We start from the raw sequence: 21,575 nt of genomic DNA on the forward strand, positions 1-21,575 counted from the left end.
ACAGCTGCTTCTTAACTCCTGTTCCAGAGAGCCTGAATGCTCGCAAGGAAACAGAGGCATTGGGGCCGATACGGAGCTTTTTAAATCGGCCCCACAGTAACAACTAGTAATACTATGCATACGTAACATTACTATACTGAAAGTGTCTATACTTAAAGGGACATGAAATATTTTTTTCATCCATGATTCACATAGAGCATGCACTTTTAAACAACTTTCCAGTTAATTATTTTATTAATTTGCTTCTTTTTCTTGATATCCTTTGTTAAAAAGCTTACCTACAGGTAGCTGGAAGGGGGCTAGCGGATGATTGGTGGTTGCACATTTATGCCTTTTCTCATTGGTTTAACAATGTGTTCAGCTAGCTCCCTACAAGTAGTGCATTACTGCTCCTTCAACAAAGGACACCAAGATAATGAAGCTAAATTGGTAATAGAAAAAAAATTGAAAGTTGCTTAAAAATGTCTGCTCTTGCTTTATCTGAATCATGAGAGAAAATATTTGGGTAACTAAGTGCAAGGCCAGCAGTCGCTTGGCTATGAGACAAAAGGGTTAATATTTTTTTAAAATAAAACTACTAACTTATTAAAAAGTTTTAAGCAAACAACAACTTGTATTTTTACTTTGACAAATAAGATAAGTAGTGTAATATCCTATAGTATTCTATATTTAAAGGGACATGAAACCCAAAATTGTTCTCTGAAGATTCAGATAGAGAATACAATTTTAAACAACATTCAAATTTACTTCTATTATTTAATTTGCTTCATTTTTCAGATATCCTTTGTTGAAAAATTAGCAATGCACATGGGTGAGCCAATCACACAAGGCATCTACTTGCAGCCACCAATCAGCAGCTACTGAACCTATTTAGATATGCTTTTAAACAAATGATATTAAGAGAATGAAGCAAATTAGATAATAGAAGTACATTGGAAAGTTGTTTAAAATGGCATGTTCTTTCTAAATCAAAAAAGGAAAAATGTGGGTTTCATGTCCCTTTAAGTCCAATAAGTAAACTTTTTAAAAATAGTATAACTGGGGTGCACAGTCACACAGTAACTGGCAACTGAAGGGGTAGAAATGTGAAGGATATGCTGGCACATGCTAATATTGGTCCTTCTAGGGTTTTGGTCCAAAGCTATATTGGTAAAAAGAATTTTGGTAGTTTTCCATGCCTTGGCTGTTCTAATTGTAATAATTTGCGTAAAGGCCCTTCTTTTAGTCATTTGAGCACAGGAAACAAAATTGATATTAGGGGATATTTTACATGCAACACTGACTTTGCGGTGTATTACATTAAATGCCCATGTGGGATGGGGTATGTTGGTGAGACCACCTACTCTGTCCATGAACGCATTAACCAACACAAGAGCAGTATAAGAACTAAAAAAATAAGATGCCCCTGTAGCTAACCATTTTTTGACTGTTGGGCATAATTTGAGCCAACTCAGGTATCAGATTTTGGAGCAGGTAGGACACCTTAGGCGAGGTGGAGATAGAACTAAAAGGTTAAAAATAAGGGAGGCCTTTTGGATCAGCAAACTGGGTACCATGCACCTTAAAGGGATGAATAGGGAGTTAGATTGGTCTCTATGCCTCTGAGGGGTTTATGCAATATAGATTATTTGTGAGAGATATATATATTCTTTGATATATTATAATATTGATAATAATTGTTTGTAACAACTTTTGTCTATATAAATCCTGTTTTATTAGAAGTTATGCATGGTAATATGGATAAATATTATCTGTTGTTGATATATTTCTGTATATGACCACTAGATGGCATCACTTTAGGTGTGTTGAAGGAAATAGGTATAGTGGAGGGGGTGGTTTGTAAGGGTTTATAATGTCCATTAACTCCAGGTGTAACCATACATGATTAAGGACTAAGTCCAAAACTTTGTTTTCTGGTCTGGCTTTGATATTGTACAGATTATACTCAATAAATCTGTTGAAGAGACTGGTGGTGCGGCTCTTTCCTTGTGATATGTATTTGCTTTGGGTATTGTGCAGTACCCCTTGAGCTTGCACACCGTTTTGCTCCCAGGTGCTGGAACTTTGTTTGGGATTTTCTATTCATTGGATAATGCCTGCTTGCATCATAAAAACATCATACCATTGAAAATGAAAATTTTATAAGAAAATAAAACTTTTCTTCTTTTCTTTTTTTCCCCTTTTCGGTTGGTATAGCAACGAAAATAATGAAAAATGTCTTTTTTGTTTTGTTTTTTTTATTCTTCCCAAAACAAATGCACATGTCTATTATCTATTAGTTTGAGTATCAATGTAAACAGCTTTATCCCATTTTCACACACAAAAATTGGTTTAGTTACACAATTTATGACTCTTTCTTAAAATTTTACTAATAGTGACTGCAATTATGTAACATAAGAAAACTATAACAATTACAATTGCAGGACCTGTTGCCTTGACAGCAACAATAAGCTTATTAAAACTCTTCCGAAGGTTTCATTGTCATATGAGATATAACAGTAGAATGCTTATAACAGGTACAGTATACTGTTAAAGGGACAGAAATGGTATTGCTGTTTTTCAGAGGTATACACACATATACTGTGAGTACCCATGCACCAGTATTCAAATACCACAATTTCTCAGAGAGTCAGCAGGTGTTTGTATGATACAAATTAAGATTTCACAGACACAAAACACACCACTGCCAGCTCTCTGAGCTTGAATACTAGTGCACAGGCCCTTGCAGCCTATGGGGCATATTTATCAAGTTGCTCCATTATCTGTCCGCCTGCTCTAAAGCCGGACGGAAATCAACCCAATCGAATATGATCGGGTTGATTGACACCCCCTGCTAGTGGCTGATTGGCCGCAAATCTGCAAAGGGCGGCATTGCACTTGCAGTTCACCAGAACAGCTGGTGCAATGATAAATGCTGACAGCGTATGCTATCGGCATTTATCGATGTGTAGCGGACATGATCCGCAATATCGGATCATGTCCGCTCGCACCATATTAAATAGGCCCCTATGTGTGTATGCCACTGAAAAACAGTATAACTTTTACTAGTAGAAGTTTTGCTAATGGAAGTATATTGCAAAAATGATTCTATTTAAAAATGATATGCACCCAAAACACATTGCAATTTTGACCTTTCTATCCCTTTAAAGGGACATTAAAATGTTAGAACAGTAACAGTAAAACAACTATCTATCATCTAGCTATATAAAATGTCAACATCCCTTTAAACATAGCTGACTTTATACCTCAGAACATGACTTTTCTGTTGCAACAGAGTTGATGCAGAATGCAAACATAAAACAATCACACGTTTACTTTTTAAGTATGTAATTACATTGTTTAAGAATGTAATTACATTTTATATCTGTTGATTAGGAAATATAATGAAAACATGCACTATACATGATTTTCCTACCGTAAAAGTGTTTAACTGGTGATTTATAACATCAGTCTCCATTCCAACTGCACCTTGGGATTCTTCATGTTCTTCCACTTGGCTAATCACTTCAACAAACTTGCGTAATGTGTTATAAAATTCTTTAATGCGAGTGATGGTCCCATCAATTTGATCTTCCCTGGACTTTGCTCTGTCCAACAGCTTGTTGCACTGTTTATTTAAGGCTTCCAGGTCCCTTTTGATGCCGATAAGGTCTGGAGATGATTCAGTTGCCAGCATAAGCTTACAAGTTTTGTTGGCATTTTCATTGCTTGTTATTAGATCACCAAGTTTCTTTAGGAATGTGTTTACATCCTGTTTCTGTGATTGCAGTGTAGCATGATCACGTCCAACCGGAGACATGCCATCTAGCTCATCATCTAGTTCCGCAAATTGAGAAAACATCTCTCGAATACTGTTTTGGAAATGTCCTATACCTTGAAGTTTGGCTTCTAAAAATGAACATTTTTCTTCAACCTTCTGACTCATGTTATTGTATTTTTGCTTTAGAGATTCTGCTTGTAGCAGCAGATCAGAAACACCTTCAGCATCAGATGCTTCCACAACAAGTTCTTGAGCTAATCTCTCCATGAGATCTACATGGGTTCCTAGGTTCTGGAGTGTCTTTTGTTGCGTTTGCATCATAGTTAAGTGTTTGTTACTGCAAGCTTGAGGCCCAAGCAACTCATGTGCTTCCAGGTGCTCTTGAGTGACAGTCAGCTGCTTTTCTGTCTCTTTAACAGATTCATGAAAATCTTTAAGATGCTGAGCCATGTTCTCCAAAGAGTCTTTTTTATTATGCAAATTGTCTATGAGCAATGCCACCTGGTTATTAAGCGTGTCGCTCTCATCTACAATGGTTTCTTTATCTGTTTGGCAGACAGCTAACAAACTGTTTGCAGCGCTATTTAACATTTCTACAGTTCCACGTTGCTTATCAACACTCTTTTGCAAAACCTTCACGTCACCAATTGAATTATCTATTGCAACTGGATCTAAGGAAAGTTTGACTTCAGACAGTTTATTTTGACACTGTTCTATCCACGGTTGAATATTGTCTACTACCTCCTTGTATTTCATAGCTTTCTGCTGGCAATCAATTAAACTGTGCTGCCTTTCAGATACCTGTTTATTTATATTTTCCCAATTACACTTAAGCTCGGAAAGCTGAGTATGGAGTTTTGATTTCTCATCTCCCTCTGTTTTTTGTAAGAGACCTTCACCCTCTGCTATAATTTTTCCATAGGCATCACGCTGATTATTCAAAGTATTCTGAAATTCTGCCTGCTCTTTGATTAATGATTTCAAGGTATCAAGCTTTGCTGATATAAGTGGAGCTTCAGTTTGCTCTTTTTTCTTAGTTTCTAACCACGACTGGAAATCCTCAGACATCTGATGAAATTTCTGAGAGCTGGCTAACGCTGATTGTAACTGTTCAACATGATGACCTGATGATTTAAAATACAGAATTAAACCATGTAAGTACCAAATAAGACAACTTATTTAACAATAGCAGCTAAAAAATCCATAATATTTATTCCCATTCTTAAAAAATATACATCCTTTGCTGCATTAATGTAGTAGTTAGTAAATGTGATCTTTAATTTGTTAGCAAAATGATGCACAGTTTAATGCAGAAACAACATATACAGACATCAATGTGACAACAGACAAAGGCCCCTGACAAAGATACAGGGGCAGAGGTTAACGGAACATAAGGTTTTAAGTCTTTTTCATCAAAAGACTGAATATATTACTGCAGGGATATATTACCAGACACAAAAGGATAAAACAAGCTGAACAACGATGATTATGCAGACAGCCATGTTTTATATGATCCTGTAGGATCAGTCTCACTAAGCTTAATTAGAGAAAATATAATTATTAATCTTAATTTAAATCTTCTCTAAAAAAAATAATCACTGGCTTCCTTTGTTTTTGCAGACTCTTGCAATTACTATTTACTACTATTATCATTACTAATTTCTTACACAAATGTGAGCAGTTTAAGATTTACTCACAGAAGAGTTAAGTGCCATTTTTTCAGATGAAATGCTGCATAAAATATTACATTGTGCAAAGGGGTTCTGGAATCAGTTGCTTATGTTAAAGGGGAATGAGTAATGTCAGGGCAGATAAAAGACTGTAGGGTTATTTTTATATATCATAACAGTGCCTGCTGCAAAAACAAATATATAAACCATCGTATGTGACGTTTGTATATGTATAAGTGTAGATGTGTATGTGACGTTTGTATAAGTATAAGTGTAGATGTGTATGTGACGTTTGTATATGTATAAGTGTAGATCTGTATGTGACGTTTGTATATGTATAAGTGTAGATCTGTATGTGACGTTTGTATATGTATAAGTGTAGATGTGTATGTGACGTTTGTATATGTATAAGTGTAGATGTGTATGTGACGTTTGTATAAGTATAAGTGTAGATGTGTATGTGATGTTTGTATAAGTATAAGTGTAGATGTGTATGTGACGTTTGTATATGTATAAGTGTAGATGTGTATGTGACGTTTGTATATGTATAAGTGTAGATGTGTATGTGATGTTTGTATAAGTATAAGTGTAGATGTGTATGTGACGTTTGTATATGTATAAGTGTAGATGTGTATGTGACGTTTGTATATGTATAAGTGTAGATGTGTATGTGACGTTTGTATAAGTATAAGTGTAGATGTGTATGTGATGTTTGTATATGTATAAGTGTAGATGTGTATGTGATGTTTGTATATGTATAAGTGTAGATGTGTATGTGATGTTTGTATAAGTATAAGTGTAGATGTGTATGTGACGTTTGTATATGTATAAGTGTAGATGTGTATGTGACGTTTGTATATGTATAAGTGTAGATGTGTATGTGACGTTTGTATAAGTATAAGTGTAGATGTGTATGTGACGTTTGTATAAGTATAAGTGTAGATGTGTATGTGATGTTTGTATATGTATAAGTGTAGATGTGTATGTGACGTTTGTATATGTATAAGTGTAGATGTGTATGTGATGTTTGTATATGTATAAGTGTAGATGTGTATGTGACGTTTGTATATGTATAAGTGTAGATGTGTATGTGACGTTTGTATATGTATAAGTGTAGATGTGTATGTGACGTTTGTATATGTATAAGTGTAGATGTGTATGTGACGTTTGTATATGTATAAGTGTAGATGTGTATGTGACGTTTGTATATGTATAAGTGTAGATGTGTATGTGATGTTTGTATATGTATAAGTGTAGATGTGTATGTGAGAGATCTGTGCATGTGCCCACGTGGCAGGAAAGGTTAAGTATCTTAGCTATCATATTAAGATCCAAACAATGCTTTTACATATTTGTACCCATTACTATCCAATGTATATTATTTTTTCCTTCTAACTAGCTCTAGAAAAAACAGATCTTAGTGATTAAAGGTATGGATTTAGGAATAAATGGGAACAAATACTGCATGGCTTTCATTTTAAGCGTTTGACATTTTGAGATTGCTAACATTTTAGTAGTAAACTCCACGGGCCGATTTATCAAGGGCCAAATGGCCCCTGATGCCCCTGTTTCTGCTGCTCCTTAACTGGTCCGCTGCCTCTAAGGCTGCGGACATCAATCCACCCGATCCTATACGATCGGGTTGATTGACACCCCCTGCTAGCGGCCGACTGGCCACAAACTTGCAGCGGGCAGCATTGCACAAGCAGTTCACCAGCTGTTTTTTGCCAGTTAGGTTTATTAGTGTGAAACTTTATTTAGACTAGCAAAAGAGGTATAATCATTTATGCCCTTTTCAAGGCATATGTTTTTGGCAGATAGGTTTTTGTAGCATAAGACATTTTTTAGTACAGGATTTTTTAAGATATTCATTTTTGTAATGCAAAAGATCTATGATCACTTTTTTGGAGATAATCACTTCAACTAGGGCACTGCCTGACAAATGCCCTTTTCTTTCATGTAATTAGCAAGAGTCCATGAGCTAGTGACGTATGGGATATACATTCCTACCAGGAGGGGCAAAGTTTCCCAAACCTCAAAATGCCTATAAATACACCCCTCACCACACCCACAAAACAGTTTTACAAACTTTGCCTCCTATGGAGGTGGTGAAGTAAGTTTGTGCTAGATTCTACGTTGATATGCGCTCCGCAGTAGGTTGGAGCCTGGTTTTCCTCTCAGCGTGCAGTTAATGTCAGAGGGATGTGAGGAGAGTATTGTCTATTTGAGTGATCTCCTTCTACGGGGTCTATTTCATAGGTTCTCTGTTATCGGTTGTAGAGATTCATCTCTTACCTCCCTTTTCAGATCGACAATATACTCTTATATATACCATTTCCTCTACTGATTCTCGTTTCAGTACTGGTTTGGCTTTCTACTACATGTAGATGAGTGTCCTGGGGTAAGTAAGTCTTATTTTCTGTGACACTCTAAGCTATGGTTGGGCACTTTTTATATAAAGTTCTAAATATATGTATTCAAACATTTATTTGCCTTGACTCAGGATGTTCAACATTCCTTATTTCAGACAGTCAGTTTCATATTTGGGATAATGCATATGAATAATTCATTTTTTTCTTACCTTAAAAATTTGACTTTCCCTGTGGGCTGTTAGGCTTGCGGGGGCTGAAAATGCTTCATTTTATTGCGTCATTCTTGGCGCGGACGTTTTTGGCGCAAAAATTATTTTCTGTTTCCAGCGTCATACGTGTCGCCGGAAGTTGCGTCATTTTTGACGTTCTTTTGCGCCAAAAGTGTCGGCGTTCCGGATGTGGCGTCATTTTTGGCGCCAAAAGCATTTAGGCGCCAAATAATGTGGGCGTCTTTTTTGGCGCGAAAAAATATGGGCGTCACTTTTGTCTCCACATTATTTAAGTCTCATTGATTTTTGCTTCTGGTTGCTAGAAGCTTATTCACTGGCATTTTTTTCCCATTCCTGAAACTGTCATTTAAGGAATTTGATCAATTTTGCTTTATATGTTGTTTTTTCTATTACATATTGCAAGATGTCCCACGTTGAAGCTGAGTCAAAAGATACTTCTGGAAAATCGCTGCCGGGTGCTGGAGCTACCAAAGCTAAGTGTATCTGCTGTAAACTTTTGGTATCTGTTCCTCCAGCTGTTGTTTGTACTGTTTGTCATGACAAACTTGTTAATGCAGATAATATTTCCTTTAGTACTGTTACATTACCTGTTGCTGTTCCATCAACATCTAATATTCAGAGTGTTCCTGATAACATAAGAGATTTTGTTTCTAAATCCATTAAGAAGGCTATGTCTGTTATTCCTCCTTCTAGTAAACGTAAAAAGTCTTTTAAAACTTCTCATTTTTCAGATGAATTTTTAAATGAACATCATCATTCTGATACTGATATTGGTTCTTCTGATTCAGAGGATTCTGTCTCAGAGGTTGATGCTGATAAATCTTCATATTTATTTAAAATGGAATTTATTCGTTCTTTACTCAAAGAAGTCCTAATTGCATTAGAAATTGAGGATTCTAGTCCTCTTGATACTAAATCTAAACGTTTAGATAAGGTTTTTAAATCTCCTGTAGTTATTCCAGAGGTATTTCCTGTCCCTGGTGCTATTTCTGAAGTAATTTCCAGGGAATGGAATAATTTGGGTAATTCTTTTACTCCTTCTAAACGTTTTAAGCAATTATATCCTGTGCCATCTGACAGATTAGAGTTTTGGGACAAAATCCCTAAGGTTGATGGGGCTGTCTCTACTCTTGCTAAGCGTACTACTATTCCTACGGCAGATGGTACTTCCTTTAAGGATACTTTAGATAGGAAAATTGAATCCTTTCTAAGAAAAGCTTACTTGTGTTCAGGTAATCTTCTTAGACCTTCTATATCTTTAGCGGATGTTGCTGCAGCTTCAACTTTTTGGTTAGAAGCTTTAGCGCAACAAGTAACAGATCATAATTCTCATAGCATTATTATTCTTCTTCAACATGCTAATAATTTTATTTGTGATGCCATCTTTGATATCATTAGAGTTGATGTCAGGTATAAGTCTCTAGCTATCTTAGCTAGAAGAGCTTTATGGCTTAAAACTTGGAATGCTGATATGTCTTCTAAGTCTACTCTGCTTTCCCTTTCTTTCCAGGGTAATAAATTATTTGGTTCTCAGTTGGATTCTATTATCTCAACTGTTACTGGAGGGAAAGGAACTTTTTTACCACAGGATAAAAAATCTAAAGGTAAATTTAGGTCTAATAATCGTTTTTGTTCCTTTCGTCACAACAAGGAACAAAAGCCTGATCCTTCATCCTCAGGAGCGGTATCAGTTTGGAAACCATCTCCAGTCTGGAATAAATCCAAGCCTTTTAGAAAACCAAAGCCAGCTCCCAAGTCCACATGAAGGTGCGGCCCTCATTCCAGCTCAGCTGGTAGGGGGCAGATTACGTTTTTTCAAAGAAATTTGGATCAATTCCGTTCACAATCTTTGGATTCAGAACATTGTTTCAGAAGGGTACAGAATTGGCTTCAAGATAAGGCCTCCTGCAAAGAGATTTTTTCTTTCCCGTGTCCAAGTAAACCCAGCGAAGGCTCAAGCATTTCTGAAATGTGTTTCAGATCTAGAGTTGGCTGGAGTAATTATGCCAGTTCCAGTTCTGGAACAGGGACTGGGGTTTTATTCAAATCTCTTCATTGTACCAAAGAAGGAGAATTCCTTCAGACCAGTTCTGGATCTAAAAATATTGAATCGTTATGTAAGGATACCAACATTCAAGATGGTAACTATAAGGACTATCCTGCCTTTTGTTCAGCAAGAGCATTATATGTCCACAATAGATTTACAGGATGCATATCTGCATATTCCGATTCATCCAGATCACTTTCAGTTTCTGAGATTTTCTTTCCTAGACAAGCATTACCAGTTTGTGGCTCTGCCGGTTGGCCTAGCTACAGCTCCAAGAATTTTTACAAAGGTTCTCGGTGCCCTTCTGTCTGTAATCAGAGAACAGGGTATTGTGGTATTTACTTATTTGGACGATATCTTGGTACTTGCTCAGTCTTCACATTTAGCAGAATCTCATACAAATCGACTTGTGTTGTTTCTTCAAGATCATGGTTGGAGGATCAATTTACCAAAAAGTTAATTGGTTCCTCGGACAAGGGTAACCTTTTTAGGTTTCCAGATAGATTCAATGTCCATGACTCTGTCACTAATGGACAAGAGACGTCTAAGATTGATATCAGCTTGTCGAAACCTTCAGTCACGATCATTCCCTTCGGTAGCTTTATGCATGGAAATTCTAGGTCTTATGACTGCAGCATCGGACGCGATCCCCTTTGCTCATTTTCACATGCGACCTCTTCAGCTCTGTATGCTGAACCAGTGGTGCAGGGATTACACAAAGATATCTCAATTAATATCTTTAACACCGATTGTACGACACTCTCTGAGGTGGTGGACAGATCACCATCGTTTAGTTCAGGGGGCTTCTTTTGTTCTTCCGACCTGGACTGTAATTTCAACAGATGCAAGTCTGACAGGTTGGGGAGCTGTTTGGGGGTCTCTGACAGCACAAGGGGTTTGGGAATCTCAGGAGGTGAGATTATCGATCAATATTTTGGAACTCCGTGCAATTTTCAGAGCTCTTCAGTCATGGCCTCTTCTAAAGAGAGAATCGTTCATTTGTTTTCAGACAGACAATGTCACAGCTGTGGCATACATCAATCATCAAGGAGGGACTCACAGTCCTCTGGCTATGAAGGAAGTATCTCGAATTCTGGTATGGGCGGAATCCAGCTCCTGTCTAGTTTCTGCGGTTCATATCCCAGGTATAGACAATTGGGAAGCGGATTATCTCAGCTGCCAAACGTTACATCCGGGCGAATGGTCTCTTCACCCAGAGGTTTTTCTTCAGATTGTTCAAATGTGGGGACTTCCAGAAATAGATCTGATGGCCTCTCATCTAAACAAGAAACTTCCCAGGTATCTGTCCAGATCCAGGGATCCTCAAGCAGAAGCAGTGGATGCATTGTCACTTCCTTGGAAGTATCATCCTGCCTATATCTTTCCGCCTCTAGTTCTTCTTCCAAGAGTAATCTCCAAGATTCTGAAGGAATGCTCGTTTGTTCTGCTGGTAGCTCCAGCATGGCCTCACAGGTTTTGGTATGCGGATCTTGTCCGGATGGCCTCTTGCCAACCGTGGACTCTTCCATTAAGACCAGACCTTTTGTCGCAAGGTCCTTTTTTCCATCAGGATCTCAAATCCTTAAATTTAAAGGTATGGAGATTGAACGCTTGATTCTTAGTCAAAGAGGTTTCTCTGACTCTGTGATTAATACTATGTTACAGGCTCGTAAATCTGTATCTAGGGAGATATATTATAGAGTCTGGAAGACTTATATTTCTTGGTGTCTTTCTCATCATTTTTCCTGGCATTCTTTTAGAATTTCGAGAATTTTACAGTTTCTTCAGGATGGTTTGGATAAAGGTTTGTCTGCAAGTTCCTTGAAAGGACAAATCTCTGCTCTTTCTGTTCTTTTTCACAAAAAGATTGCTAATTTTCCTGATATTCATTGTTTTGTACAAGCTTTGGTTCGTATAAAACCTGTCATTAAGTCAATTTCTCCTCCTTGGAGTTTGAATTTGGTTCTGGGGGCTCTTCAAGCTCCTCCGTTTGAACCTATGCATTCATTGGACATCAAATTACTTTCTTGGAAAGTTTTGTTCCTTTTGGCCATCTCTTCTGCCAGACGAGTTTCTGAATTATCTGCTCTTTCTTGTGAGTCTCCTTTTCTGATTTTTCATCAGGATAAGGCGGTGTTGCAAACTTCTTTTAAATTTTTACCTAAGGTTGTGAATTCTAACAACATTAGTAGAGAAATTGTGGTTCCTTCATTGTGTCCTAATCCTAAGAATTCTAAGGAGAGATCATTGCATTCTTTAGATGTAGTTAGAGCTTTGAAATATTATGTTGAAGCTACTAAGAATTTCCGAAAGACTTCTAGTCTATTTGTTATCTTTTCCGGTTCTAGGAAAGGTCAGAAGGCCTCTGCCATTTCTTTGGCATCTTGGTTGAAATCTTTAATTCATCATGCTTATGTCGAGTCGGGTAAAACCCCGCCTCAAAGGATTACAGCTCATTCTACTAGGTCAGTTTCTACTTCCTGGGCGTTTAGGAATGATGCTTCGGTTGATCAGATTTGCAAAGCAGCAACTTGGTCTTCTTTGCATACTTTTACTAAATTCTACCATTTTGATGTGTTTTCTTCTTCTGAAGCTGTTTTTGGTAGAAAAGTACTTCAGGCAGCTGTTTCAGTTTGAATCTTCTGCTTATAATTTCAGTTTTTTTCATTTAATTTATTTTGGGTGTGGATTATTTTTCAGCGGAATTGGCTGTCTTTATTTTATCCCTCCCTCTCTAGTGACTCTTGCGTGGAAAGATCCACATCTTGGGTAGTCATTATCCCATACGTCACTAGCTCATGGACTCTTGCTAATTACATGAAAAGAAAACATAATTTATGTAAGAACTTACCTGGTAAATTCATTTCTTTCATATTAGCAAGAGTCCATGAGGTCCACCCTTTTTTTTGTGGTGGTTATGATTTTTTTGTATAAAGCACAATTATTCCAATTCCTTATTTTTTATGCTTTCGCACTTTTTTCTTATCACCCCACTTCTTGGCTATTCGTTAAACTGATTTGTGGGTGTGGTGAGGGGTGTATTTATAGGCATTTTGAGGTTTGGGAAACTTTGCCCCTCCTGGTAGGAATGTATATCCCATACGTCACTAGCTCATGGACTCTTGCTAATATGAAAGAAATGAATTTATCAGGTAAGTTCTTACATAAATTATGTTTTTCAGGGCAGTTTTAGGGTAGGTTTTTGTAGGGGATGGCTTTTTTTTAATGGGACTTTAGTTTTATGATAGGTCTTGCTGTTTTTTTTTTTGGTAATTTTTTTTAATGCTAGTGTTTTTTATTTTTTGTAATGGCAGTGTTTATTTATTTTGCAACTTACGGGGTCTTAGGTTAGGGGTCTTGGAGAGTAAGCTTTTAGGAGGTTAGGGTATATTTTGTGATGGGTTTATGGGGGTTAGGGGTTAATAGGTTAGGGTGTAGTTTGGGATGGGGGGGTTTGTGGCAGTTTAGGGGTTACTAGTGTAGGGAGGTTAATTTGCGGTTGGCTATGTAGTGGTTTACAGGTTAATCGTGTAGCAGGGAAATTTGCGGTGGCCCATGTGGTGATTTAGGGGTTAATAGTGTAGCAGAGTAATTTGCATAGATATGTGGCTGTTTAGGGGTGCTTAGTGCAATTTGTTTCTCAGCCCAAACTCTTTACGTAAGCTTTAAGTTTGCATAAAAAGTTTGAGTGTAAAATATGATTGCATACGAGCAATTGCAACTTGTAGTACGAGTACACATTGATGCTCAATGCCGCCAATAGAAAACATGGCGAGCAGAAATTAAAACGAGTTTGTGCAAACTAATTCCCGGTAATTTAAACACTGTGCCACTTGTAATAAGGAGTTGAGCATGAAAAATATCACAATCTCGCAATTCACACTTGCATTGCCTCACGCAAATGATTGCACTCCATCAGTAATCTAGCCCTGTGGGGCATATTTATCAAGCTCCGTATGGAGCTTGAAGCCGTGTGTTTCTGGCGAGCCTGAAAGTTATGAAGCAGCTGCTCCATAACCTGTCCGCCTGCTCTGAGGCCGCGGACAGCAATCAACCCGATCAGATATGATCCGCTGATCGGATCATGTCGGACAGACATTTGATAAATAGAAACCCTATGTGTCTTCTTCTTTTGTACTATTACTTCCTTGTATAGGGGTTAAGTGTTAACATTTTTGCCAATGCATATATTGACCTGGGCACACACATTGCCTGTCATTTTGCCAATTCTGTGTATGCTTCTGGCATTTGATGCATTTTTTGTGCTTTGTGAAAAATAGCACATTACATTTTATCACATATAATAGTCAACTTATTCTAATTGTTTTCATTTTCTTTTGTTTTTTAGTTATAAAAATTCCTTCAAAAACTAACCTGCTTTTTGTTCCAAATCTGTAAAAGGTCTAACAATAGCGTCCATTTGCCTTTCTAGTTCTGCTCTCAGATATGCCTCTGCCACCAGATGAGACAGCTCCTCACAGAGTACTTTTGCATTCTGTATATTCTTTAGTTCCTCCTTTACAGCTTCTTGAAGCTCTTTGGCAGTTTCAAGTTTCTGTTTTGCAGCATCCGGTCCCGCGCTTACCACCATGTTGCTACTTAATTTGTTATTCAAGGCACTTAGTTTTTCAGACAGGTCTTTAAGAAGGCTCTGATACTGGGTGCTTTTGACAATAGCTTGGTCGATCCTGTCACATCTGTCATTTAGTTGTCCTGTCAGACTTCCCCATTTGCACTCAACAGTAGCCAATTGCTCTTTTACAACCTCTTTGCTGTGAGGGAGCTCGCCCGGCCTGCTGAGGATCCTTTGCCCCGCTGAGTTAAGCTGTTCAAACTGCTGTTTTCTAGCATCAAATTCTTTTAAAAGAATCTAAAACAAAACAAGAACAGTTTATTGGCACAATAGCATTCAGTTGTAGAACATTTTTTTTTGTTCTGCTTACTATTTTAAAGGGTCATTTCACTATAACATTGTCTCCCAAATAAATGTATTCCCAATTATCCATTCCCCCTGCTGGAGTGTATTAAATTGTTTAGAAATAGATCTTAATTTTATTTTGTCATTTTAAATATTTCTTTTTGCCTGTTGTAGTCAAACCAATAATTCAATTTCAATACAGCAGCAGAAATCAACCTCCCAGTGCAATGGTAGAGAATCAAAGCCATTTGAAAGGGAGCTTCGGAAAGTAACAAACACCAACATTAGCAGTTTTGCTTCAAATATATTATAGATTGTATGAAGCTAAATCTTACAGAAACATGACAATTATACAGGGGTTTTATATCAAACATCAACCATTGGTGTTTCTATCATGGTTTTCTTTTTACAAAAAGTGAGGGTGATGAATATATCTCATTTGTAAAGACTATCATGGAATATACACATAGATGCTGGATATTACTATGTAATTTATCCTAAAGAAGAAAAGAATAAACTTGCTCTTTTTAGTATTACTTGTGAGTAAAGTGGAGAAACACTTTATATTCAGAAGCTGCAAGCTATGCTTTTTTCATTCATTACTTTAGAAACAATGAGAGGACACAGATAGGGTTAAATGGCTATAGCACTGGCATCTAAGGTGTCTGGTTATAAAGGCTAGTGAGGAGCTACTATTATTTAGTGACCCACATATAGGTCCTTGTCTCTCACTCAATAACAGCAGTGTGAACATGAAAATCACAAATAGAAACCTATGGTTGCTAGATCTTTTTCATAGTAGCCTCAGTGTAGTGATTTTCAAAGTATTTAGCCCAATGAGCTTTATTCTACATATATTTGAAAGCTCCACTTATATATGCTTTTAGATTTCAGAGCTTGATACATTTACTACAGGATACAGATAAAACTTTGGCCTAAATCTGTTTAATTTCATTATCAGGAAGACAAGTAGTAGCTCAGCCAACGGCACAATAAGCAACTCTTTTTTTTTGTGCAGAAAATCTTTCCATTTCCAGTTTCATGAAATCTGGAGGAAAAAAAGTGATCAAATAAAATCACTCACTCACCTGAACTTGCTGTTTTTGATTTTTCAGCATATTGGGATCAATTGAAAGTGGCCCAAGAACACTGGCCATGAGTTCCTTCTCTACTAGCCACTGGTTTAGTTGTGACTCTGCAGTCTGGAACAGGGTCTGGTCATTTGAGGATTCTTCTAAGGTTTGCTGTCTTTCCATTGATGACTGGCGAACATTTTTCCACGATGAATCTAATGTATTGAAATCAAACAGAAACTATAACATTTTCTCTTTGTAAACAAAATTTTTTTTTATTTTCTTCCCATAGCAACTTAAAGGTATAGGAAAGTCAAAATTAAACCTACATGAACAGATAGAGCATGCCATTTTAAGACACTTTTAAATGCACTTCTATTTTCAAAGGAAGGGCGAATGTGTTTATGTTCAAATTCGAATGTTAGAACGAATGTTATTGTAGAAATTCGATTTACATAATCGAATGTTGATAAGAACAAATGTTCTTAAAAATTCTATTATCAAATGTTATTTACAGTTTTTGAATGTCACTTTCGAAATCGAATGTGACATTAGAATTCAAATAATACATTCAAATTTGAATATTACATTTACAAAACACAGTTGTAGACTAGAAATACTATTCAAATGTGGCATTCAAATTCGAAAGTGACAATCGAATATTACATTTAAATTCAAATATCACATTAAAATTTGAATATTACATTTATAAAAAAAAACAGTTGTAGACTAGAAATACTATTTAGAATTCGAATATTATATTTATAAAACACGGTATTAGACTAGAAATACTATTTTGAATTTGAATGTTGCATTCGAATGTCACATTCAAATTCAAATATTACATTAATAAAACACAGTTGTAGACAATAAAATACTATTTTGAATTTGAATGTGACATTGGAATTCGAATATTACATTTCGAAACTGTATGTGATATAAAATACATAGCTAAACATTCTAATATTCGAACAAATATTTTTGAATGTTATTGAAAAATTCGAAAACGAAGATTCAAAAATAGAATGTTAGAATGTTAAACATTCGAAATTCGATTCAAATGAACTAATGTATCAAAATATGTTATAAATTTTAACTTTTTAGAAACATTCGCTCATCCCTATTCTCTTGGAATCTTTTGTTGAAAAAGAATATGCAAATATACTACACTAGTGGGAGCTAGCTGCTGATTGATGCCTGCACACATTTGTCTCTTGTGATTGGCTAACTAGATGAGTTCAACTAACTGCCATTAGTGCAATGTTGTTCCTCCAGCAAAGGATAACAAGAGAATGAAGCAAATTTGATAATAGAAGTAAACTTGTAAGTTGTTTAAAATTGTATGTTCTATCCAAATCATGAAAGAAAAGTTTTGGGTTTCCTTTCCCTTTAAGACACTTAAAAATTAAATGTATATACCAGTGCAAAACAAAATGGTATAATGTATTAAGAGCATGATGTGTTTAACCCTGCAAAAAGAAGAAAAACTGCTCTAGAGCAGCGGTGCACTACTGGGACCTAGAGGAACACATATGGTGAGCCATTGACAAGAGACATATGTTTGTTGCCACCAATCACAAGCTAACTCCCGGTAGTGCCTACCTAGGTATGTTTTTCATCATAGGATACCAAGAGAACAAAGTCAATTTGATATTAGAAGTAAATTGCTTGTTGAAATTTTAAGGTTAACGTTCATGTCCCTTTAACTGTTAAATCAGCCATTTATTATAACTTGTATAAACAACATAGGACCTATCATCAATATATAAGAAGCTGAGTTGGCACTCTCAGGATTACAACTTGCAGTTAGCTGATTAACCAACTGATCTCAGTACCCACACACTGTTAGCTTATCTAGTTTGCTAAGCATTAGTTCTGTATACTGTGTCCTTAAAGAAGCCTCACGATTACCTAAAATAAACATGCAATTCCTATCAATTTTTAACTAATTAACAAAGTGTCATGTTGTTCCCTTCTAGACAGAATCCTTGACCACTATTGTAAAAATGTTTGTTGTTTACAATTTTACCCATACAAATGATTTAGCAATTCATAGTTTTCTTGTATGTGAATGTCCATATTTCAAGTTATTTATTTATCACTGACAGTGATAATGACACTAGTTACCTGGCATTTTACTACAAAGGTTTTTGTCCTTGAATAAATTGAATCTGTTTTGTGACCATTAAATACAATAGAATTACATCTTCAATAACTGCATAATAAAAGGTCAATACAATAGCACTTTCCAATGAGTAGTAGATGTTCAACTGACACATTTCAAAGTTGCTTCCATTTTAACTCCCCTATATCAATCATGAGCCAATCACAAACGCATATATGTATATACTAAGAACCCTTGCACATGCTCAATAGGAATAGAAAGTGAATAGAAAAAGACTTTGTACAATATGATAATAGTAAAAGCGTTAAGTGGAATTATACAAATATAGCTTATATATGTGTGCGTATATATATATGTGTGCGTATATATACTGTGTATATATATATATATATGTGTGCGTATATATACTGTGTATATATATATATATGTGTGCGTATATATACTGTGTATATATATATATATGTGTGCGTATATATACTGTGTATATATATATATATGTGTGCGTATATATACTGTGTATATATATATATATATATATGTGTGCGTATATATACTGTGTATATATATATATATGTGTGCGTATATATACTGTGTATATATATATATATATGTGTGCGTATATATACTGTGTATATATATATATGTGCGTATATATACTGTGTATATATATATATATATATGTGTGTGTATACATACTGTGTATATATATATATATGTGTGCATATATATACTGTGTATATATATATATATATATATATATATATATATATGTATATATAAAATCAATGCATAGTCACTCATTTTTAAATGACAGCTTCCATTAAAGTGATCTATCCAACATTTCTTTGTGTAGAAATGAAAATAAAAAAATAAAGTACCTATTTTATCCAGTGTTTCTTTCCATTTGTGAGCCTCTGGTGAATTTGGATTAGCTTCAATTAATCCTTTCAATTTGTTTTTCAACATTTCCACTTTATTCTCATTTTCTTTTACTTCTGATGCAAAGAGCTGGTAAAAATTATATTGAGACATATTTAAAAATATACAAAACAAATAAAAAAACAAAAAAAAAAAACACATTCTTATGTATGTTAAAAGATGGTGACAAAATCTACTTGAGAATCTTGAGTAAAGTTATTGTTAGACAGTCAGTCAGACAGAAATATAATGTAGCTTCGGATCGCCTTTCGGATGCAGGCTCGCATGATGACCGCTGTAATGAACACTGCTTCTTATCCTATACGATAACTATAAAGTAGTGATTTTCAATCTTTCTGGGGAGATTGACAGCCCCTGCTCATGCGACATTGGTCGTGCACAAGCAGGGGAAGGTGTTGAGGAGAGGTGTGCAATAATAAATGCCTTGATGCCGGGCAAACAGGGGGGTGTTGATGTCCGGGATTAATAAATCTAGTCCATAGAATTAAAATGTGCAAAAGCCATTCATCCCCCTTCTCACACAATGAACTGTGCTTTTCAGTATCAGAAATACTGGAAGTTATGCATCAAAAGGTAATAAAAGTTTACTGCAATGGAAGGCCTGGCCACCACTAGTACATATTTGTTTTTACAGTATTTCAGTGCCCCTAAATCACTTTCATTGCACATTTAAAAGTGCTACTGTAAACACAATGTATGTTTCAGACCGGTAGAGGTTTTAAGCCCTGTGTGTTATGAATTTGTTCTGCTTCATATTAAACCAGTAACTGGAGAGAAAACATAGTTCTATTTACAAAGAAAACAGAGAACAGCTGGAACATGCATACTAGTTATTTAAACAACATATGACTTTAGAACATCTTCTTTTTAATGATATTACTGAATCTGTGTCATCCGTGCACTTTAACTTATTTGCTAAAGATTTAATTTGTTAATTTTACCCTTGTAAACATTTAGGGCCAGATTACAAGTAGAGCGCTAATTTATCACGCACCCCCAAACGGGGCGTATTCGCCCATGTGCGGGTGCGCGAGAAATAACCAGCCATTACAATAAGGTCTCATAATATTTTCTTAAAGTGCCCCAAATGCACCCAAATTAAAGGGCATTTTAGTTTTTTTCTTATGAAAATAATTAAGCATTTTTATTTTTATAAAGAAATACTGCGCTAGGCAGTTTTAAGAGGTTAAAAGTGGTGAGTGTGGAGTGTTATAAAACAAAAAAGGGCACTGAAAAGTGCCTTTACATTGCGGTCTATGGGAACTGTGTGTTCCCAGCAAATATACACGTATATGCTTATATACATATATATTTATGTGTTAATATGTGTATATAATATTCATTGACATATTTATTGAAAATTGCTGGTCATCGCTGTGCGACTTACCCTCTTCGCTAGTTCTCATGCCATGTCTAACGGCATGAGAATGAGACTCCCTGTGGAGTCTATGGAAGCGCGCTCTCATGAGCGGAATGCACATTTGCATGCACTGGTATTACTCAGTTGAGTATTGCTTTCACAGAAATTATATTTTACACTCAACTTGAAATCTGGCCCTTAAACTGGTCATTTTGATTAAGCTGTAAAGCAGACACCTACCTTGGTATCTGTTCAACAAAGAATATCATAGGGACTATGCAAATTGATAATAGAAGTAAATTGTACACTTATTTAAAATTGTATGCTCTGTCTGAATCACAAAATAATTTTTTTGGGTGTCATATCCCATTAATAAAGCACATTTCACTGATAATGTGCACAATTCATATTAAAGGGACATAATACACAAATACTAAATCACTTGAAAGTGATGCATCATCATAACTGTAAAAAGCAGACAAGAAAATATCACCTGAGCATCTCTATGTAAAAAAGGAAGATATTTTACCTCAAAATTTCTTAAACTCACCAGAGTAAGTGCTGTGTAAACAATTATACTTAAAGGGACAGTCTAGTCATAATTAAACTTTCATGATTCAGATAGTGAATGCAATTTTAAACAACTTTCCAATTCACGTTTATCATCAAATTTGCTTTGTTCTCTTGGTATTCTTTGTTGAAAGCTAAACCTAACTAGGCTCATATGCTAATTTCTAAGCCCTTTAAGGCCGCCCCTTATTTCAATGCATTTGGCAGTTTTTCACAGCTAGAGGGCATTGGTTCATGTGTAACACATAGATAATATTGTGACCCTGCCCATGGGGTTACAAATGAGAGGGCACTGATTGGCTAAATGCAAGTCTGTCAAAGGAACTGAAATAAGGGGGCAGTCTGCAAAGGCTTAGATACAAGGTAATCACAGAAGTAATAAGTATATTACAGACAGAAGCACACTCCCTAGCTAGTCCTGGGACAAGCATCCTGACTGGCTGCTTAAAGTCTCTTTACAGTGGGGTGTGAATACATAGGACATTTGAGGTAAAATATCTTTCTTTTTTAC

General features: G+C 35.8%; 1 protein-coding gene across 1 annotated transcript in view; it reads right to left on the minus strand.

The window, feature by feature from the left end:
- The window catches only part of LOC128656482 (dystonin-like), a 958,955-nt gene that overhangs the window by 188,940 nt on the left and 748,440 nt on the right, over positions 1-21,575 (minus strand). The window contains 4 exon segments of the mRNA XM_053710402.1: positions 3,416-4,884; positions 14,454-14,949; positions 16,086-16,285; positions 19,074-19,203. Of these exon segments, the coding sequence (XP_053566377.1) occupies positions 3,416-4,884; positions 14,454-14,949; positions 16,086-16,285; positions 19,074-19,203 (2,295 nt within the window).

This window comes from Bombina bombina, chromosome 4, assembly GCF_027579735.1.
Source record: "Bombina bombina isolate aBomBom1 chromosome 4, aBomBom1.pri, whole genome shotgun sequence".
NCBI lineage: Eukaryota > Metazoa > Chordata > Amphibia > Anura > Bombinatoridae > Bombina > Bombina bombina.